The sequence below is a fragment of the Phaseolus vulgaris genome, chromosome 4 (assembly GCF_051622355.1).
Source record: "Phaseolus vulgaris cultivar YP4 chromosome 4, ASM5162235v1, whole genome shotgun sequence".
Lineage (NCBI taxonomy): Eukaryota > Viridiplantae > Streptophyta > Magnoliopsida > Fabales > Fabaceae > Phaseolus > Phaseolus vulgaris.
Genome location: NC_143501.1, coordinates 7,335,273 through 7,357,992, shown reverse-complemented (window position 1 = coordinate 7,357,992; position 22,720 = coordinate 7,335,273). Strand labels below are relative to the sequence as shown.

The 22,720-nt window shown below is 33.3% G+C and overlaps 2 protein-coding genes across 5 annotated transcripts; both read right to left on the bottom strand.

Annotated features, from left to right (window-relative positions):
• Nucleotides 1-3,846: 3,846 nt before the first annotated feature.
• Nucleotides 3,847-6,711, bottom strand: LOC137837070 (uncharacterized). Its single transcript, XM_068645927.2, has 4 exons — nucleotides 6,227-6,711; nucleotides 5,998-6,069; nucleotides 5,762-5,791; nucleotides 3,847-4,170 (listed from the first exon to the last, which is right to left on the bottom strand). The coding sequence occupies exons 1-4, from the start codon at nucleotides 6,671-6,673 to the stop codon at nucleotides 4,096-4,098; spliced, it is 624 nt and encodes a 207-aa protein (XP_068502028.2). The 5' UTR covers nucleotides 6,674-6,711; the 3' UTR covers nucleotides 3,847-4,095.
• A 1,274-nt stretch (nucleotides 6,712-7,985) lies between these two features.
• On the bottom strand, nucleotides 7,986-13,587 carry LOC137837068 (cell division protein ftsH). Of its 4 annotated transcripts, none has more exons than XR_016520589.1 (5): nucleotides 13,399-13,532; nucleotides 12,115-13,250; nucleotides 10,399-10,718; nucleotides 9,806-10,106; nucleotides 7,986-8,333 (listed from the first exon to the last, which is right to left on the bottom strand). XR_016520589.1 is itself a non-coding variant. In XM_068645924.1 (5 exons), the coding sequence occupies exons 2-5, from the start codon at nucleotides 13,213-13,215 to the stop codon at nucleotides 8,131-8,133; spliced, it is 1,929 nt and encodes a 642-aa protein (XP_068502025.1). In that variant the 5' UTR covers nucleotides 13,216-13,250; nucleotides 13,399-13,587; the 3' UTR covers nucleotides 7,986-8,130. The 4 variants fall into 4 exon arrangements, 3 of the variants coding, with proteins under 3 accessions (XP_068502025.1, XP_090157852.1, XP_090157851.1); XM_068645924.1 differs by having other exon boundaries at nucleotides 10,399-10,722; nucleotides 13,399-13,587; XM_090301726.1 differs by lacking the exons at nucleotides 7,986-8,333; nucleotides 9,806-10,106 and adding an exon at nucleotides 11,412-11,473 and having other exon boundaries at nucleotides 10,581-10,718.
• Nucleotides 13,588-22,720: the final 9,133 nt, after the last annotated feature.

Below are 22,720 nucleotides of genomic sequence, written 5' to 3'. Positions count from 1 at the left end.
GTTTTATTTCTCACACACTGAAGCACTTTTCATTTCTCTCACACGGTCACATACTTCTCTCTCACCCTCACTCTCTGTCTTTGTCTTTCGCTCTTTTCGAATTTTTCTCTCAAAGCCAGAAATCTTTTAGGTTTTATCTTATAATTTATGCTAATGTTTTTTCTACAAATGTTTTTAGGTTTTATCTTATAATTTATGTTAATGTTTTTTCTACAAATGTCTCCACGATATCTTCAACCACGTCAAGGAAAAATCTTGCTTTGGAAAAGTAACATTGCATCTTTTGAGGCGTCTTTTATAGAAAGTGTTATTATATAGTTTATAAGTTTTTCTTCATGATAAGATCTTTCCTTAATATTGTATAGAAATGTTTTAGTTAAATATGATGTTTTTAGGGTTTTTAACTTCTTTTTAATTCCATGAACTTTTATTTTTCTATTTGTTTTTGGGTCTTGACATGTTTTGTAATAACTTAATTTGCCTTTTAATCATACTTCGAAGTGATTAACTTCCTTTGTATGTTTTGTTGACATCAGATTTTGTATTAAGGTTTTTAACTCCATTTGTGTATGATCTAGGTTCAGGACATGGTTACAGGTTTTTAATATTCATATTTCTATTCCTAATTCCTACTACATACATTCTTAATTATTCTTAATTAGCCTTTTCGTATTAGGGTTTAGGATTTTATTAAAGCTTTTTTTTTCTAATTCTATATAGGTTATGGTTGTATTGGTGGATACTTTTTTAATTTGAATTTTGAAATACCAAAGATATATATTCACTACTTTTTTTAATACTTATTTTTCAGTATATATATAGTTACTTCTTTTGTTTTGTATTAAGTCATATCATTTTCCATTTTTGCATTTGATTTTATTTTCTAAAAATTGTAAGTGATAATGTGGTACTTGCACAAATATACTAATTCCATCAAGGAAGTGATGTCTTAAGATAGTGATTTGGTTTCAAGTTCAATGCCTCACTACACCCCAATATTTGTAGTGACTACAATAGGGTTTGAGACTGATTACGTAGTTGATAAGCACAATTATTATGCTTTAAGCCCAATATAATTGTATTTTTCGTGTGCTAAAGTCATCCATTTGCGTAGATGTTATTAGAGTTTTCACATGTGTGGGCACAAGAGAGCTTCATGAGCTAACTTACAAAACTCTCCTCTATTCTTATATATGAAATGCGTAGGCTCCAATATGAATAATCATTGGACTTTTGATGGTGTTTCTACTTTGTTGTGTAAATTTTCTATACTTTGTTGTTGGTCATGGTTCTTATCATTGACATACTTTATTGGGTCTAGTTGAGGAGTTAGGGTACATTTCTACCCGATTAGATTTTCAAACAGAGTAAGTTCATTTTACCTTAAAGATCTCTTATTCTCTGTTTTTCTCTATGATTTAGTCATCAAGACAGTTGAGAAAAGTGTTTCTCTTAACTTGTTTTATCATATACTAAAATTTGGTGATATTTGGATAACTTGCTCTAGGTTCCTAAATTTTTTGTGGTTCTCCTATTTGAGGTGGAATTTCCACAAGTGGAATTTCAGGTAAAGGAAACTAACTTTAACTTTTAATAGTATTGTAGGCTAGAAGATCGAATGTGGAAGGAACGTGGTTCCAAGTTTCAATTTCTCTTATAGGGATGTTAGTTGATAAAATTGTTTGGTTTTATGTTGTGTGAGTATAAATATTATATTTTGATAGTTTGAAAGTTAAATAATGTTTTTGATGTTGGAAAAGTTCTTGAATGGTATGACTTTTTAAATGTTATATGTGATTGAATGATATGTATTATATATGAATGATGAAAATTGTATGAAATTGATATCATACATTTGGGATAATGTATGAGTTGTTTGATGGCATTAAGTATGAAAAGTCTATGTTTAATAGAGATCATCTAGCTTCATTGATGATCTAAGTCATATAGACTAAGATTTCACATGCTGAGAAGTTGAGAGGGAGTTCATACACACCGGATCCCGCAGTATACACTCAGTATTGGATGTTTGAACTTACCATAATCCTTTCTCTTAGATTCGTTGGCAATCTTTGGATCAAGTGTTAGTCTCTGGTAGAAGCATACTTAGTGAGTCTTCTGAAAGACGAAGTGGGATTGAAATGAAATCCAATTATTGTGATTGAAAATAGATCCATATGTGGTCTATATGAATGACGAAATTAATATTCAAATTTTATATGACAACATTTAAAGAAATGTTTATAAATGATTAGTTTGATTGGTTCTTTTTGCAATGGATTAGATATGTTATGAAATTTCTCTTCATTAGCTTACCCTTACTTTTTTTTGTTGTGTTTGAATTGCAATGACCGTACTATGTACACGAGCATGATCATACAGATGTTGGAGGGTTTTAGGATGTAGTTTATAATACTTAGATGTACTACGTACACGAGCATGATCATACAGGTGTTGGAGGGTTTTAGGATGTAGTTTATAATACTTAAATGTATTTCAAGGTGTTACAATCAACACAAATTCTAAATTATTTTATATCCAACTTAAATAAAAATCTAAAATAAATAAAATTTTAAATGTTTTCAAAATCCTAAGTTATTTAAAATCTTTCTTAAATAAAAATATGAAATATACAAAATTCTTAAATTATTCAACATCTAAAATAAATACAAATCCTAAATTACTTAATATCTTAAATAAAATTTCTAAATTATTCAAACTTCTAAATAAATACAAAATCCTATATTATTTAATCTTCTACTTAAATAAAAATCTGAAATAAAAAAAAAATTATTCAAAATTTTAAATAAACAAAGTTCTTAAATGATTCAAAATCTTAAATAAATACAAATCTTAAATTATTTAATCTCCTACTTAAATAAAAATATAAAATAAATAAAATTTCTAAATTATTCAAAATTTTAAATAAATACAAAAATTAATTTATTTAATTTCATATTAAATAAAAATTTGAAATAAATAAAATTTCTAAATTATTAAAAAAATCGTAAATAAATACAATTAATGACTATTTGATCCCAATTTTTTTTTTAAAAATGTATTTTCTCTGTTTTTAAAAATTCAATTTGGTCAGAATTACTTCAATATATAATGACAACAAAAGTTGAGGTGAATTTATTATAATGATGATGACAATCTAACAAGAGGAAAATTGCACTCAATTTTTAAGAAACTTTGAGATCATACCGAATTTTTTTAAAAAGTAAGGAAGAAATTGCTTTCTTTTAATTATTGAAATCAAAATGGTCATGAATCCTAAATACACATCATAAATTTAATGTACTATTTCAATAAAAATATGAATTAAATAAAATTCCAAATTATTCAAAAATCCAAAAATATATATAAGGTTTAGTGACTATTTTGATCCCAAAATGTTTTGAGAAAGTGTAATTTCATCTCACTTTTTTAAAAAATTCAATTTCATCTCAAATTATTTTAACATATTCAATTTGATGACAAAACATTATTCTTCAATATGCATTTACAAGAAACTCTCAGGTAAATCTATTATAATAACAACAATCTAACAAAAGTGAACTTGTACTTAAACTTTTTTTAAAAAAATAGGATGAAATTACATTTTTCTAAAACATGGTGAGATCAAAATGATCATTAAAACTAAATATAAATCCTAAATTATTTAATGTACTCTTTAAATAAAAATTCATTTCATCTTATTCAATGCAAATAATTCTGGTCAAAGAAAAAAGCCATGCCATCTAGCTAAACAAATGGCACAATATGCTAAATGAAATTATTTTCCCCAGTCTGTCAGAAATTGTTCTACTAAGCATGATCCCAAAACCAATACTCTCAGAATGAATAAAAAAATCTTAGATTATTTGCCTCTAATTTTTTTTTTTCTATACACTGAATGATGACAATGTAATCTCTAAAACCTACCCTTCTTATATTTACATTCCAAGCCACAAACTTAGATTATTTGGCTCCAATTATTTTTTCTATACAGTGAATGACAGTATAATCTCTTAAACCTACCCTCCTTTCATACTTACACATTCCAAGCCACAAAGTCTATTTTGTTGATGAGATGAGTGATGAGAAAACACATCAGAATGAATTTTGTCTCCCAAATTTTTTTCTGGGTTTGCGCATCACCTCAACTGGAATGATGGTCTCCATCAGCTACATCAAATCAAATTCAAGGGATACACATTAGATCTGCAAAACATCACATCAAAAACTAACAATCTATCGGAGGTTTCACACCATCATTTATCACTTATCACTTTTTGAAGTCATTCTGCTACAGAAATTGTAATTCTTAAGGAGAAGTAAATAAAAAAGTAACAATCTATCTGAGGTTTCACACTGGTTACATCATTTATCACCTATTACTTTTTGGGGTCATTCTGCTACATAAATTGCAATTCTTGAGAGAAGTAAATAAGTTCAATTTACTGCAAAAAGAGAGTACAGACTCTTGTTAACACAATTTTTATAAAAAGTTTTGATTTAGGTATACTGACACCTCAACTAACAACAATCATCTGTCTTTACATAAAAAAGTATTATTAAAAAAATAAAAAAAATACAAAAATATGGAAGATTAGACCAAAACTCATATGTTAACAAAAACGATACATAAGTAGACTATACATATTCATAAAAAAATTATAAGAATAGACTAGATGGAAGTCTATTGTACTCAAGGTTATCAAACTCTAGGGTTAACTCGTAAACCCTTAAGAGTTTAAGAGTTAGGTGAAGGTTTGCAAGTCAACTCGGGAGTAAACTCGTTTTTTATTAAACCCGAAGTTGACTCGGTCAAACTCGGTTAAACTCGGTCAAACTCGCGAGTTTAAGTCCGAGTCACCAAGTTACGTAAAATGGACCCAAAATGGTACGTTTCCTTGTGATTAGGTCATCGCGGCAGCATCTCGTCGAGCCGCTCGTCACACCGCACCGCACCGCGCCGCTTGTCGCACCACGCCGCTCGTCGCATCGTATCGTTGGTCGTCGCATCTCGTCTCGCTGCGATCCTTGTCGCACTGCACCGTTCGCGACTGCTGCTGCAGTGAGAACAGATTGGGTTAGGGTGGTGACGACAGGTTGGGACATATTAGGTTAGGGTTTTTAAAATTAGGTTTGAGCTTTTAAAAATGGATTGAGGCTTTTTTGTTCATTGGGTTTGGGATAGATTTTTGGGCATCCTGTAGTTTTTTTACTTTTTTTACTGCTTTGGACAAATTGGATTTTTGTTTAGGGTAGATTGACTAATTGAATTTTTTTTAATTTTTGGGATATAATAAGAAGTCTGGAACTAGTTTAAATTTAACATTTTCACTGCCACTTACAAGTAAGAATGCCATCTAGAAGTTATTTTATTGGTGTATGAACTTATTTATTTTAATATTATGCAATTGGTATCATGAATTTATTTTATTTTATTTTTAAATTATGTGAAGTAGACTCTTACAAGTCTACGAGTCGGATTTACGAGTCGAGTTTACTGGACTTCCACGAGTCATCGTAAACTCTTGAGTATGATAACCTTAATTGTATTAATGAAATGATTATCTACTAACACAACTTACTAACATTTTTATAGATGAATCCACACTTATCAAAAGAAAAAATGTAAATAGAATTTGGGTTCTTCAATAAACACATGTCATCACAAGACAGTATAGCAGCTAAAATACACAAGAACATGCAAATGAAGACAAGAACATGCAAATGAAGATGTAGAAAGGAGAGCAGATATATTACAGACCTGCTTTCTCCTCTGCCTTCTATTCTCAGCCTGCATTCGAAACCCAAGAAGATTTAATAGAACAAGTCAGTAGATTCACAACAAAAGATGAGACTCAAATTCACAGAGGGAAGTTTTTAAAGAATGCTAAATCATGCAATGCATTCAAACAATACTCATTTAATAGAATATCCATCAAAACCACAAACCAATTATTTGGTTTTAACTTGAAAATTGGTAACAGTTAGGAACCTCACCTCTTCATTGACTAAGTGGGTATTCTCTTGCTCCAGCTGTTGAACCTTATACTCCAGCTCCATTGTGTAAGCCTGTGCAGCAAAGGAACAAAACCACAAAAACAAAAATCCTAAATTAATCAAACGTAAGGTTATAGGGTTCCCACAAGTACCAGGTTCAATAATCCCAACACTGATACACAACATTAGCCATTTTTTCACATCAAACAAAGTCAGAGTAAATACGTACCTGCTTGCGTTCCCGCGACCTAGCTGCAGACTCACGATTCTTGATCATCCTCCTCTGCTTCTGAATCGTGGCCTTATCCATGGGTTCCTCCACCACCCTTCTCCTACCTCTGTGAACCAAATTGGAGGACGCAGTGCCCATTCCAAAGGGTTCTACGGAGGAAGGGCCTTGGGCGTGGAAAGGGAGAGGAAGAGAGAAAGAAACAGGGAGAGACGAAGAAGAAGATAAATTCTCCATGGAGCTGCCCTCGTAGAACTCCAGGGCGCTAGCGCCACGGTAGTCTCCGGCACCGCCACTGTAGTCTCCGGCACCGCCATTGTAGTCTCCGGCAGCGGCGGGGTGGTGTGGATGAGCACCGGCGACGATCTTATTCCAGATGTTATCGACGGTTGTGGCGGCGGTGGCGGCGGCGGTGGGCATGGAAATGATGGACTTGAAATCATCCATGGAGGAACTTACATATATTTAAGCCATAAAAAATCATATTTATGAAACAAGAAATGCGAAAATTGAAAGTTTAATTACTTTTTTTTAAAATAAATGCGATTTTATCTCTTGAATTTTTTTACACTCAGTCTAAAATTGATTGTTAGTTTTGATTAGTAACAATATCACTAAAAACACTCTTATTTGTGTATTACCGTTTTAAATAGAAATTGGTTATTAATATCTCAAGGATATTGAACAAATAAATAGTAACACTAAAATGTAATTAAGCCAATTGAAAATTGTACTTTAATCTAATCTTCTATTATTAATATAACTCATCTAAAGTCATTATTAACTTCTTAATATCATTATTTGTTATTAATACTTTTATTATTATTATTTATTATTATTATTATTATAATAACTTATCTAAATAAGTTATAGAATTTATGATTTTTAATAAAAAGATAGAATAAAACTACCTAAAATTTTAGTAAAAAGTAAAGGATTATTTGTAATACTCGAAAAAAAAATTAGAGAATAACATATAACTCACTAAAACTTATTAAATATATTTCTTACCAGGAACAAAGAGCTCAACTTAAATGTTCTGATTTAAAATGATTTAAACTATCATACTTAACTTTTGTTGCAATTGGTGCACTACATTGGTTTACTTGTGGGGATAGGGAGGAATGAAAGTGGTTGATTCCTTGGAAAGGACCATGTTTATCTTTGCAAGAATAATTGTTAGATCAATTCAATTTGCAAAATAATCATACATTTTCTGTCCAGAATAGGAGTGATATGCATTTAAGGATGCATATGTGCTGCTGCTAAATTGAAGTTCAAATTTACTGTCAAACTGTCCTCTGCTTTGGTGGTTTTGTTATCTGTAATCTAAACTTTGTTGCTGAACAGGAATGAATTTGTTTTCAGGAATAGTTAGCCTTGAAATTTTGATTTGAAACAAAAGATTATGAAACTTGGATTCTGGAAATCGACAAAGACCTTTCCAAATAAGCAATCCATAAGCATTTGTGTGTATTTTGTTTCCCAGAAATGGAAATCCATAAGTGATTTTGAAATAGAAAACAAATTCTAGAAAGCAAAATCCAGAATGTTAGTTATGAACTGAGGAATACGAATTTTAAAAGAGAAAATTTGGTTTACTGATTTGGATTTCCAGAAGACCTTTTAAAAAACTTATGAGTATTTCTGTCATTTTAGTTGGGAAATAGTGTAAGTTGCAAAATGAAATGATTCAGTGCAGGAAACAAAAACATAAATATAAATGTTGCATCCTCAAATTGCAGACAGAATGAAGTGCTTAGTGGCCATAAACTTGGCTTTTACCAGCTATATTATATTTTCTCTTTCTGATGTGACACTGTATATTCTGAAGCTTATGTAAAGGGTAACAATGAAATGAAGAAATATTGAGGAAAAAATATAAGGAAATTTAAGAAGAAAAATCATGAACTCAGTGATTGATAACCTAATGGTCCTTGCTGGTCATCCTGTCTCCTTTCATTTTTTCCCATCAATGATGGCATCCATGGGAATAGCTTGGTAAGCTCCTTGCTTAGTTTACTAGACCTCAATTGTTTATCATTGATTCCAAATTTTGCTCTTTCTATTGCTTCCATTATATCTTCCCTTGCCACAGTTTCACTACCTGCAAAATCCAAGTACATGGTCACTCCTAAACTCTTCATCACACTTCAAACTCTACACACATAATTTTTTTGCAAAAACAAGAAAGAAGGCAAAGTGAAGTAGAAGGAATTGTAGTGGGAAGAAAATAGGTGGCAAAACAAATCAGGTCAGCTGGACTAGGCCAAACCTACCCAATGAAATATAACACTTGAGCTTTAAATTTGAGCTCAAATTAGGCTCTTTCTTCCCGCACCTCCATATATTCTTCTCTCACCTCTATAAATTTTCATATTTCCAAAAATGTCCCTATGTAATATTACAGATTACGTACTCTGGAAGTCTATTTTCAAATTTGTAATTAGCTTCCGGATTACATCATCTGTAAGTCTTTTCAGATGCATGATTAGTTTCCAAATTACATAATTTGGAAGTCTTTTTTAGCTTCCGGATTATATAATCCGGAAGTCTTTTTTCAAATGCATGTCTGAATTACATAATCCGGAAGCTACTCTATGGGGTGACACAAAAATGATAAAAAGATATTTTCATGTTTTGTATGGGGGTGGCAGAAGAACATGGAGGTGCAGGAAGAAACAGTCCTCAAATTAAACACAAACCTTTTACTCCAACCTCATCTAAGCCTGATCCAAGCTTAGCCCACAAAACCCGTCAAAAGCCCAGAAAAAGCTTTAACCAAGGGCCATTTCTTCCTGCACCCCTCTGATTTCAACCTCCAACCCCATAAATTTGAATATTCTAACCCTAAACCCTAAACTGTGCAATTCAGAAACCTTCACAATATTTAAATATTTTTTTAAGGTCTAGAACATACAATCCAGAATACAATTTATTTTAGAATGTAAAATTCAAAATACAAATTTGTATTCTAGAATGTATAATCGGAAGACAAATCCTAAACATATTCATCTCAAAATATTTTTAGTTGACACAATGTACTCTTTCCAAAACCTTCACATGCACATACCGGAATAAACATACCCCATGGGCAAACATGCACATGCACAACAACAACAATAACTAAGGGCAACTTGGTTATTTCACCACCCCATGGGGTGTGCAAGAAGAAAAGGCCTTTACCAAGCTCGGGTTTTGTTTTACCGGCCCAAATTGAATCTATACTTTTTGGCCTGGCTTGTTATAGTCCACAACCTACATTTGGACCAGGCAACTCATTTTGCCATATCTTTTTAAGGCAACTAAAACTAATATATCTAGGACTAAGTTTCACAATGCTTCATCTATGATCAAATAGGTAAACATTAGTTGAGAAACAATCTACTGAGAAATGCTAATTTGTGAATGCAACAGCTCAGTGACCAGTGAGCTAGTGCATGTTTGGTTAGAATTAATGTTTAGGAAATAATTGCTTTTTTTAAGTTCTCTAAGAAAACTAACAATAATAAGTAATTATTTCTCTAAAATATGTTGAACCAATCACACATTAAATATAAAAATGTAAGCTGGTTTTACCTCTACGAGCAGCAAGCAAAGCGGATTCATTGACAATATTTGCCAAATCAGCACCTACAAAACCAGTAGTAAGAGAAGCAATTAAATGGCAAATGATGTTAGTGTCCTCCTCCAAAGGAACTCCTCTCAGATGCACAGCCAATATTTTTCTCCTTCCTTCTTCATCAGGTTCGCCTACATATACTTTTCTTGAGAAACGACCAGGGCGACATAGAGCCGGATCCAAGGCTTCTGGCCGGTTAGTTGCTGCAATGACTACCACTCTCATCTCTGATTCAAATCCATCCATTTCTGTCAGCAACTACATACACACAGCATACTTTGAAATTCAGCTTAGAGCATATAACTATTAAAAGAATATGATTTGTTTCTCACTTTCATACTTAATTCCAATTTAACATATGAAGTGTTTATCTTTCACCTAGAAAGCATCTACTAATACTGTGAAATAACTGAAGAAACTGGACTGTTGCACATTATTTTCCCACCACACTTTACTCTATAGTCAGCACTGACTAGTGAGCCATAAACATAACCAATTGTTGATAATTTGTATCTGATAAAGAAATACAGCATATTATGTAAAAACTTGCCTGGTTTAATGTCTGGTCACGCTCGTCGTTGAAACTTCTTCCACGCTTGCCTCCTACTGCATCAAGTTCATCAATGAATATGATTGATGGTGCAAATTTTCTTGCCGAGTTGAAAAGGTCTCTGATTCTAGCCGCCCCTCTTCCAACAAACAACTCCACAAACTCACTTGCAGATACAGTGAAAAAGGGTACACCTGCTTCCCCTGCCACTGCCCGTGCAAGTAGTGTCTTCCCAGTTCCAGGAGGACCCACCAGCAGCACGCCTCTAGGTAGCTTTGCCCCTAGCTTGCGGTAATTTATATCCCCTTGAAGACATGAAACTATCTACAAAAAGAGAATGTTTATCAATAACAATAACACAAAGAAGTTGTTTGCTTAACCATTGACACTGCTAAAATTATAAATCACCAATATATCAAGGCATTTGGTTAAATCCACAATAGCATAATTAGAAATTCATTTTCCAGTTGTTACAATTTAGTTCTTCATATTAAATTATTAGATGGGGCCAATTAATTAACAGAATATCATGTAATATTTTTCCATGCTTCATCTTAAACTTTTCATGTGTGAAATTTTCCTATCTCTGAGTAATCTTTTTAGCAAAATGGTTACATATCTCAAATTGGATATTAATAATTGAAGATGTTATTTATGAACCAAGAGAGAAGAAAAGGAAAATAGATAGAAACAAATTAAAAAATGAACAGTTTTATTAAATTTTTGAGACTAAGAGGGGTCTCTTATCCAACGATTCCTTTTGCCGTTTACTAAGGATTCTCCTTTCACAGAACAAATCCCTCTAATCCAATTTCCCCCTTTTATCTAATCAACCCTTTTAAATGAACTAACCAAAAGGACAACTGTCTAATATCTTTCCTTATTCAGCTCATAGTTCATAAAAATGTTAGTTTTCAATCTACAATATTTTGATGCATTCGTGACTACTTTCAAGATAATGCACCCAATTGCCACAGGCTATACTTATAAGAGGCATAACTTTAAATGACTACCTTTAAGTTAAGCATATCTAATTGGCAGGGAAACCTTGTTTCAATGTCTTAATTGTCCAACCCTGCATCAGTATGCTCATACAGCAGCAGCGAGGAGTATGAGCCATTCCAAAAATATTTAAATAGTGAAGCCGAGAATAATAATGAACAGAACTACATGCTATTTATGATTGAGGAGATCTAAAATAAGAGCATAACAGAACCTTAGGAATAAATGAATTTGCTTTTGACACAAAACAATTGCCTGACCAAAGTATTCTTTATCTTAAAACAGTCAAATGGATTTGAACATAATGATTCTGAGATAATAAATTCAGAATTTATTTAAACGAAAGCCAGAATGTTATCTATGAAATACTGTCACGTCACGTCTCACAAATTACAAGTCATGAAGTTAATTAGTTGCACTTTCTTAGCTCATTATACTAAAGCTTTTATGCCCCTTCTCATGTAATAAGCTAAATATTGTACCATTGATCACTAATTCCAACTTCAAAGTGATAAATAAGTAGAAATCCAAAAAGTAATAAAAGAAACAAAAGATGTCAAACTACTACAAACTACGTACCAACATTTTTATTTAGTTTTATAATACGACCATACCAGTTAGCCTTACTGATCTTCTCCAACAAAATGTTCCCGTATTTCTTCTTGCTATTTTATTACATAATTATTTATAAGCATTCTAGCATGAGATAATTACCTCCATGAGCTCTACTTTTGCAGAATCAACACCTTCCACATCATCAAATCCAACTGTCTGACTATTAGGCCTCTGTTTCCTTGCAGGACTATTAGCAGTAGAAAGTTGACGATATAGAATCCACATCAATGGAATTAAAGGTATCCACAGTGTTATCACAGTGATCAAAGTACTCCTCATTGACATCAACGCAGATTGAGGGGCAGAGCTATATGTAACCCCATTTTCTCTCATCAAACTAACAAGGAATTTTCCATCATGATCTATTTTTCTTGTGGAATACTGCCATTCAGGAGTTGAAGCTCGGGTCTTAGAGAATTTCTTTAGTACATTCACCACTGGTGTTTGGCCAGCCCTAGAAGCACTCTCACTCCCCATCTTATCAACATCCGCATCAATGGAAACATCTACAACTTGAGATTCTTCACCAGAAACATGATCATTTTCAACAATTTGGGACTTCATGTTGTAATATATACGCCGGGACCCCTCTTCAACTAAAACTTTTTCAACATATCCATTCTGAAGGCTGGTAATCAAGTCAGAATATGGAACAGATTTCGGAGGGGGGAGTGCTGTCAGTTTTAGAAACATGAAACAAAGGCTGAACACAACAGAAACTGAGGCAGAAAACGCCACTGCTCTAATGTTCTTACGAATAAGTACCTCCAACTCATTCAAAATGGACTTAATGGAAGCCCTTTTCATTCTCATAGCCAATAACCGTAACCTTGGCCGCAATCTCAATGAAAACCTCTTCTTCAACCTATTACCTTCACCCTTACCATAGTGAGTCTTCCTCTCACCCTTGCTTCTACTCGCAAATGGCTCAATTTTGTTGTTACTTGAAACACCAAGCGGGGTCTTGCAACAATAAGGAACCCTCAATGAGGGAACTCTACTTCTACCACCACAATACCCTACCTTCTTGTCCCAAACAAACCCATGTGGAAACTTGTAGCATTGGTTAAACCCTAGAGAAGTAAAAACAAATGACCTAGTGCCCAAACCTCCACACACCCCAAAATATGTTCTTTGGGCCATGGAAGGGGTAACAACAACAAATGACCCAGTATTACAAGGTAAAGAAAAACAAGCCATACCTCTTCCACAATCAAACTACACACCCATAGTACCTGCAAGTGCCACATAAACAGCATTATCCCCACAAAAAAAGGGTGAAGCTTGAAAACATAAAAGGATGGGGAGATACATCATTGCACAGAAACATCTATAGAGTAACACAAACATGAAAAAGAACGTTAACAAGAAGACATTTGTTACCTGATCTCATATTATTATGTCATGCAACACGAACACAGGAATTGTGCATAGAGTGGAAGCCTAAGCTGAAGAGATTGCTTCTTCAATGTTGATATGTCTCTTTTAAAGATTATTTATTTTGGGTATATCTAGTGTCAGCGTTTACATATTTTTTTTCTACATAATATCAATTTTAACCTACAACCTATCATCTTTTAAATTTTCTAAAATTATCTTTTATCCTGAATTTAAAAATCTAAAATTCAGAAAATATAATTTAAAAATCAAATTTCCATTCTAAAAACAAAATTCTAAATAAATAAAAACATTCTAGAAAAGAAAATTCGGAACACTAGATCTGAAAATGCCTTCTAAAAAAGAATTTTTAGAATTCAAAAATATATTTCAAACATCCAAATCCAACTGAAAAAGAAGATTTGGAACACAAAATCTGAAAATACAGAAAAAAAAAAATCGAAATTTAAAAATATATTATGAAAATCCAAATCCAAAAATGCTTTCTAGAAAAAAAGTTTTAAAAGTATTTATTTATCCACACTCTTCTTTCATTCAAGGTCTTTCGCATAAACATTTTAATAATTTTTAATGACAAATTGGATGTAAGTTGAAATTGATATAGTGCAAGGAGAATTTGCCTACATATTCAAACCATAACATACATATGGAACTAACAAGATTGACATTTAAAAGATCGTCCATATAATATTTTTCTTCCACTGTCTTAGGAGATTATTCATCACTCAACTTATAGTAGGAAACAAGAGGTGTGGAAACAAGTTTTAAGTTTGTCATACCAAACTTATCAAGGATATTTTTGAGATAGGTGATGCAATCCAAGCTTGTGGTTGATGGAATGAATGTTGTGGCAACGAATTTAGAGTGAAATAGGTGCACCAAAATAGATAGAAGGTGCAAGGATTCGATGAAGTTGAAGGTGCAATGAAGGGAAAGAGGTTTGGCCAACTTTCATTAGGTTCACCAGGTCATTTAGGCTCACTAGCAAGAGAGATTTGGGAGAGAATAAGGTTTCAAGTTCTGAACTCTTCATTCAATATTTGCAAATCAGAATACATGAGTGAGATTTAGGGTATTTATAGATGAAGGTAGTTTGCTCCTTAAGCTACTATAACCCTAGTTAAGTGAACTTAACTAAGGTGAGGTGTGGTGGCTTAAGGAGGCCAGGTATGCTCCTTTGAGATGCTCTAGGAACCCTTACTTGTGCGACAAGTTAGGATTTCTAGAGTGTCTTTGTTTCATCTATAAAGTACTCTTAAAAAGAAACCAAAATGGAGTTCTTATACATGTTTATTTTAGTATTTATACAAACAGTTCGTCTATCTTTTATTCTTGTGTATGGTGGGTTTGATGGTCCTCAGTCAATAGGTCTGAAACAAGTACAAACACTCCAAGTCACATTGTCTGGTGATCTTAATCTCTAATATTTTCCTAACAACTCCCCAATTCTTCATTTCAAACTCGTTGTTCAGCTTATTTTAACCTTTTTTTACCTCATATTTACTATTTCTTACTATCATAATATAGTCTACATACAACAATAATACAATAAACAAATTGTCTCCTATAGACTTAAAGTAGACATAAGTATCATGCTTATTACATTCAAAACCAATTCTAGCACTGAATTCATCAAATCGTTTATTTTATTCCCTTGGGGATGGTTTCAAACCATATAAGGATTTGTTTAACTTACAAACATAATCCTGCTTACCTCCTTGATGACTTTTCTACGGCAAGTGCACTGTGTTTTCATAAGTAATAATTTGTCCCGAAGGACAAATATCGAACCCACAAGGAATAGTTGAATAATCAAGTAAAAGACTCACTAAATAGAAAACAGAATAATAAAGTTTGTTGGAATTTGTTATGATTGCAATGATTAAAAAGAAAAAAGTCAAAGAGTTTGTTGCTTCAATTGGGAAAATAGGGATTGGGGTTCATCTTTCTCATTCTTTTGTATTTTGATTAGCATGACAATATTGTATCTTTTGATTGATATTGATGCATGTATACATTTATATCGATTCCACGCATATAAAATTATTAAGATGCCTCCTAAATATTGATTTCTCGCATATTTATAAAAAATTCTTATCAGTAAGATCAAACGTTGATAATAATTAACATTTCAAATTTATTCCTCGCATTAAAATATGTTAAGCATTATCATTTGGGTCAGAAACTTAGGAGTACTTTCCAGTCAAATCTAAATTTCAAAATCATGGCGAACAAGCATTACTAACAAAATGATAATACCAATCATCAATCAAGAACATAATATTATGTTTAGATACCACCTCAATACATAAGAGTTTGAACAAATTACTCTCAATCCCAAAGGGTAGAATTAGTCACACATGTTGGTTGTTACAAACAGGGAGAGCAAGAAAAGAAGATTTCATATGTTTCTCCTTGACAGTTGCCTCCTCTAGGGTTTTAACACCTCATATTCTTCCAACTGGATTACAATTCACTCAATGGCATTTCCTTTCAATCATGTGTGTCTATGGTTGTGCCTCATGCCTCCTATTTAACCTAATTGGCTTAGGTTAAGTGACTTATTACTTGGGCCTTATTGGACTCCCTTGGGCGAGTTGCTCAAAAAAAGATTCAACGTCACTAAAGTAATCTCGCCTGGGCGAGATTGTTTTCGCTTGGGCGAGATCCTCTGGGGTGTCTGACTTAGGCGAGTTTGGGCGAGCTTTGATGAGTGTTGGTGCATTATACCTTTCCCTTTTTAGCTTTGTGTATTCTTCTTTTGTCCAATCATCTCCCTTCTTCCCTATAATCCTAAAATTAACACAAATTTGGGAATAAATTGTTCTTATTCAAATTAAAATCACAAAATATATAAAAAAATGTATAAATTCATAAATTCAAGGTTATCTTATGTTTATTTTATCAATTAATATCCATAAGTGCATGTATTTTAATATGAAATATTACTGAAATCTAACATGTATCACTCCTTCCTTAAATCCTTTTTGATTCATGTATATGTTTTCATATAAGTCTCCATATAAAGAAGTAGTCTTAACATTCATTTGTTCCAACTTAGGTTAAGTTCAACAACTATGGCTAACAACATCCATATGGATATGTGTTTCACTACAGAAGAAAACATCATTGTAATCAATTTCTCCCCTTTATGAAAAACCTCTAGCAACGAGTCTCGCCGTGAATATTTATTGATTAGTTCCTGGAGCGTTATCTTTTTTTTAAAAACCATTTGCAAGTAATCAACATAGAACCCTCAGGTCTACGAACTAGAGTCCAAGTATTTTTTCAGACGAAGCAACTTTATCTCTTCATTCATGGCTTCTATTCATTGAGTACTCTTCTTACTTATTAAGGCAAAAGATACACTAGAATGTTCATCTTCTAATGCCCAACAATCATTAAGGAGAATGGAATTAGCTCTCCATAACCATTCCTTTCCAAAGTTCTCCTTATTCTATCTTTGGGAAGTTTGTAATCATCTACATGTTGGTCTTCATCAAATGTAACAGGATATCTATCATCTTCAAACGACCAAACCTTTTATCTTCTTTAGACGTATCAATCAATCTAATGACTTCAAACTCGTCTTGTATACTAGATTTCACCTCAACGTCAGTCTTTTCAACATCACTACTACTTCCAACCTTACATTAAAAAACTTTTAGCTTGTAAGCCATTTTAGTTTTATTAAAGACAATGTCTATGCTAATGATACACTTCTTGAATTCTAACTAAAGACACCACATAAAATATCCCTTCACACTTTTTGAATACCTAAAAAACATGCTTTTAACATCCAATTTACCCTGCCTAATGTGAGCATAAGCAATATAACCAAAGATTCTTAGATGATCAAATTTGGGAGAGTATCTTGACCAGATTTCTTCAAAAGTCTTCATATCCAATGCATTTGAAGGACATTTGTTGATCAAATAGGCAACATTAGGAATAAATTTAGCCCAAAAACTCTTTGGAACTCAAACTCCTTCCACAATGCTCTTATTGAACCTTTCTGCTAGACCATTTTGTTGAGGAGTGCATGCAATTGTCTAGTGCTTACCTATGCCATGCTCTCTACATAATGGGTTAAGTAGTTTCGAACAAAACTCAAAACCATTATAATTTTTGAACCTTTACACCGTCTTTCTGGTTTGGTTCTCCACTAGACGCTTCCAACTTCTGAAGTTCTCAAATGCTTCATCTTTGGTCTTTTAAGGGTAGACATATAACTTCTTTGAATAATCATCAAAAATCAAAATGAAGTATCTAACTACGAAGTGAGATGGAGACCATATATCAACATGAATGTAATCAAGGGTCCCCTTCATCCTCTATTGACTCTTGTTAAAACAAAATTTACAGGTTTTTCCTTGGACAATGTTCACAAAATGTTAGATGATCGGTTATGTCACTTCCAAACAAGCCTTGGTTGTCCAAATCCATTAAACTTTCTCGCTTATGTGACTTAACCTTTTATGTCATAACTTTATCTTGGAGTAGACGATTTTCTCAGCAGTAGATGTTGACCTAGTGTCTACAACACTTTTCAAGGCATACATGTCATTCTTCCTTACACCCTTCATAACTACCATGGAGCCCTTCAACACTCTCCTTTTACCTTTGAATACATATCCATTCTTTTAAAGTTCACCAAGGGATATATGATCCCATTTCAAGTTAGGTACATACCTAACTTCTTCAAGAAGCCTCTTAGTTCCATCATGCAAATGAAACTTAACTGTTGCAATACCAATTATCTTATAAGACTTGTTATCATTAAGAAAACACAAACCCTCCTTTAAGTTATGTAAATTGTTGGAACCACATACAATTAGGTGTAATGTGAAACGAACATCCAGAGTCTTAAATCCATTCGCAATCATCGACATATGATGTGACTTGATTTTAAGATTTCACATTTTATGGGTTACTCTTTTGTTTAGGATTTTTTTGAATTAGCAATTAAGGTGAGAACCCAAAGAAGATCCCCACTAGACACGAACTTAACCAAGTGATTAAATAAGTGTGAAGATTCACTTCTAGAGGGTAAATAGTAAAACACAAATATATGGTGTGGTGATGCAATAGTGCGAAAATAAAGAACAAATGAAGCAAGGAATGAATGAAGATGACCGAAAGTAAAGGAGGAATTAAAGAACATGAAGAAAAGGAAGGAACAAATGCATGTAAAGAAAAGAGAAAGAGTGAAGGAAGCTTATGGAATGAAAGGGATGATTTCCGCCACTTGGGGGGTGGGAGACTCTAAGATAAGTGGTGCAGAGCCGCCACTTGAAGTGCACTTCACTCAAGATAAGACCTAGATAAATTGATTACTCAGACTCACAAAACACTCACACATAGTTTCTTTACTTAATTCAATTTCAATGTCCCCATACATGGAGGGAGATATCCTTTATATAGGAAGGAGTGACTTGGAGGAAAAAATGAGTGAAGGGTAGAAAAGGAAGGGGAGAGGGGCAACTTAGGGTGTTGAAACTGCCCGTTAGGCATAACTTCTAGAAGTTAGGTTAAAAACCCTAATTCTAGGTGCATGTGTCATGAAAAATGGGCTTGGCGCAAGCACAATTTGCTAAATACACTCTTATTTATGCTATGTTAACCTACTCGAGCTTATTTTTCTATTTGGACCCCCAAATTGGGTCCAATTTATTTACATAACTTCTCTTGTGGAAAGACAAGAAGGAACAACTTATGATATTCTGGTTTATATCTGGTTCTTCTTTTGTTGATGCTCTCTCAAGGTTTGGTGGGGCTTGACTTTGTATACTGAGATGACTGACCTATTTGTGAAGTGCTTGTTGTGTCCTTAGTCATCTGCTGGTTGATGTGGTTTGTATCACACCATGAGGACCTCTGCTGATTCATAAATGTCTCCCACTATATTTACTTCGCCAGATGTAGGCAGTTCATTAGACCGTTTACAAAACCCAAACAGTCTATCAGGATTGCTAGCCTTCTTCTACCTCTAAGGACGATACTTCCTTGTGTGACCTTCCTTATTGCATAATAACAAGTGAGAACACTTGTAGACGTTTACTATTTTTCCATCACGAGTCTTCGACTTCGACCTCCATCTAAATCCTCCCTCGTTATATCTAGTAGACAATTTCACCTTACTATAAGGCCTTCCCCAATATTAAATGCCTTAAAGTTAAACTTCTTGTTCAACTCTTTTAAGTTCAGAGCATCTTGAACCTCCCCATAAGAGAAAGTATTTCTTCCATACAACAAGATCTCCTTGAAATGATCACGTGTCTAGGGAAATGACAAAAAAAATCATGCTTGATCTTCATCATCAATCTAAACATCAAAATTTTCAAGATCAAGAATCAATTTATTAAATTCGTCCAAGTGTTCACTGACTGCCTTTTCACTACTCATTTTGTACGAGTATAATGCTTACTTCAGGTACAACTAGGAACTTAGTCATATACAAGTATTCAAGCTTCATCCATAACTTTATTGCAATATTCTTTTTCCTCACTTACCTTAACACCTTGTCCTTAAGACTCATAACAATTGTGCTATGAGCGCCTTCTCCAACAACACAGTCATGTCCTTCTCAACCATGGTTCTATCAAGCTTGGATTCACTTTCCAAAAATCTCAAAGAGGTGATGTTGAACCAGAAGAATGCACATCTTAAACCGTTATAACCCAAGATCATTTTGGCCAGTAAATCAACCTCATACTTTGTGGAAGTTATGATAATTCAGTTTCCTTTACTCCACACTCACCATATTAGTTTGTAAGGAAATAACTCACAATTCACTAGATTGTTTACCACACAAACACACTAGGCGATAACAAAAGAACAAATAAAAGGTAAGCAAAAAGAATAAACGAAGAATCACATAGAGAATTAACGTGGCTCTATTAAAGTGTTAACTAATTCCAACCTACATACACAGTCAAAAATTCATTAAGTAGAAAATCGAGATTACAACATAAAGTTTATCTCATAGTGAACTCTCAACTCATAGTTTTTTTCAAATGTTCATTACAAGGTCATATTTATACAATTAAAATTGTATGACAAACTTCCATAAGACGCACCAAAACAGTTGTTGAAGTCACGTGCATATTGCTTCACATGTGAGCTCAAAATGTTAACCAATGTTGGGAAGTTATAATTGTTGCAACAGACAGTCTGATTCCTTCTGGTACTTTGAAAAAAGATGCCCTAAGAAGATGATAGAAGCTTTGATCAAGATAGACGATCTTATGCCACCAAATACTTTAAAACTAACAAATAATCTACTGCACCATATGGTTTAGGAACCTTTGAACACGACCTTGTAATAAACCAATTCTTCACAATACTTGATGATCCTGCCGGTTGACCTGAGTGCAAGAGCCTTGCCACGTCAAAGGTTTCTCCTTCTGGATCAGCTTCGCACCACGTTAGCTTCTGTCCTTCACGCCTCAATTCCTCGCAAAAACCTGAAGAAAACAGAGTGGCGTCGCTGCGGCCGATCGCGCTCCGACGCTCAAGTTAGTGACGGAATCACCAAATACTAAGAGAGAAAATCTAAACTCAAGGAACCGTGCGCAGTGAATCTCTGTGTACTCGAAAGTATTCTCAAAGCGTACTCAAGTGTTCTGAAAAGCGTACCTCAAAGTCTGTTAAGAGTTTCTTATATACCTGAGCACTTAAAGACGGTTATACCTCTGGACACGTGGCTCGCATCCAGCTGTACATGTGTCGCCATCTGGAGCCCCCTTCTACTTGAGCGTCACCTCTACTCTTCAAGCTATTCGACTAAGTTAGGAGTAACTTGGTGCACAGCTTCCTTTGGAGCGCGATCCTTTAAGTGGCGAGTATGGGGTGTCTCCATGCACACCTTCTCTGTGTTCTCGCCTGCCGCTATCACGATCTGCTTCACTTGCACATCGTGCATGTTCTGGGAAACTGTTCCCTTGCCTCGACCTCTGGCTAGGGAATGATCATCTGATAACCTCGTCCTTCGTACTTGTACCCCTTGAAAGCCTTAAGCAAGCCTTCCTGATCTTTCGGCGATGTGTCCCTTTAGGCGGTCTCTAACCACTTGATCGCCTAAAACTCACATACGGCGACTATGACGCAAGCCTGGTGACCGCCGGTTATACATACTAGAGATCGGAGAACGCCAAGCCAACAATTGGCGACTACACAGACTTTCCGATGTACTTCCCTTCTGTCAGCCAGGTGTCCCGTTCAACACGCCTATATTATCGCTGCTTGCTGCCACGTCCACTTCCGATTACCTGATCGGTACACTTGTGATTATATTTTGTAGTATTAATAACAAAACTCCTTGCGAAAATGAGATATCTTAACTTCATACATAATTTAATCACACGGATAAGATATTAGGTGGTGAAAAATTATAAAAAAATTAATGCTTATTATAACATATGCAATTATTTATCTTAAGATAAGATTCTAAGGTTGATTTTTATATCAATGATGACTTTAATGAGTAAGTGTTAATTTCTTGAAATACATGATTAATATGGATTTTTATGAAATATGTTAAGTGTAAAAAATTACTTTTAAATCATTGAGATGCAATTTAAGTTTCTTATATCTTGAATATAAATGATTCAATAATAATTTAAGGTGTTTGTTTTCTAGTGTGATACTCCAGTATGAGATATGAATGATATTGATGTAACAATTAGATTTTTATTTAATACAAAAATTAAATTGCTTCGAGATTATAATATTTAAATTAGTTTAGCGTATGTGTAATGTAAATTAGTATAATCATACTTGATAATATGTAACAGACAAACAAGTTAAACAAAATTAGAAAAGTTATTAATTATAAGAATAATATTTAAATTATATATATATATATATATTTTTTTTTTCTTTCACCAGTTTAATTAGTTGGTTAGAAGTTTTTAGAACTTTAAAATTTCATGTTTTAAAATTTATTTAAATTGAATTTTAATTATAGATGTGTTTGAGATCCCACATTGACTAGAGATTAGAGCTTTTCATTGTATATAAGTGGGTGCAAACCTCAACCCTATGGAATTGAATTAGGCTTAAAGTCCATTTCGTAATAAGATGTAACCTAATTTTTATATAAAAAGCAATTATACTCAATTGATAAACCTTTGCGGAATCTCTTTGTATAATTGCATTTTTCTTATCTATGAAATTTTGTTTAAACACCTAATTAATATTATAATTTAATAATATAGTTAAATAATAAAAATTATTTAAAGATATGAAAAATGAGACCTTAAATAATTGAGTGTCCTAAACCTAATGTTTGAGTGACCTAATGGTC

Coding starts and splice junctions, on each gene's coding strand:
- LOC137837070 (XM_068645927.2), bottom strand. CDS start 6,673: ATGGATGATTTCAAGTCCATCATTTCCATGCCCACCGCCGCCGCCACC. Junction 5,792..5,997: donor CCCACTTAGTCAATGAAGAG/GTGAGGTTCCTA, acceptor TTTCGAATGCAG/GCTGAGAATAGAAGGCAGAG. Junction 4,171..5,761: donor GAAGGCAGAGGAGAAAGCAG/GTCTGTAATATA, acceptor GATTTGATGTAG/CTGATGGAGACCATCATTCC.
- LOC137837068 (XM_068645924.1), bottom strand. CDS start 13,215: ATGGCTTGTTTTTCTTTACCTTGTAATACTGGGTCATTTGTTGTTGTT. Junction 10,723..12,114: donor CAAAAGTAGAGCTCATGGAG/GTAATTATCTCA, acceptor CTCTTTTTGTAG/ATAGTTTCATGTCTTCAAGG. Junction 8,334..9,805: donor TTTGCTTGCTGCTCGTAGAG/GTAAAACCAGCT, acceptor TGGATTTTGCAG/GTAGTGAAACTGTGGCAAGG.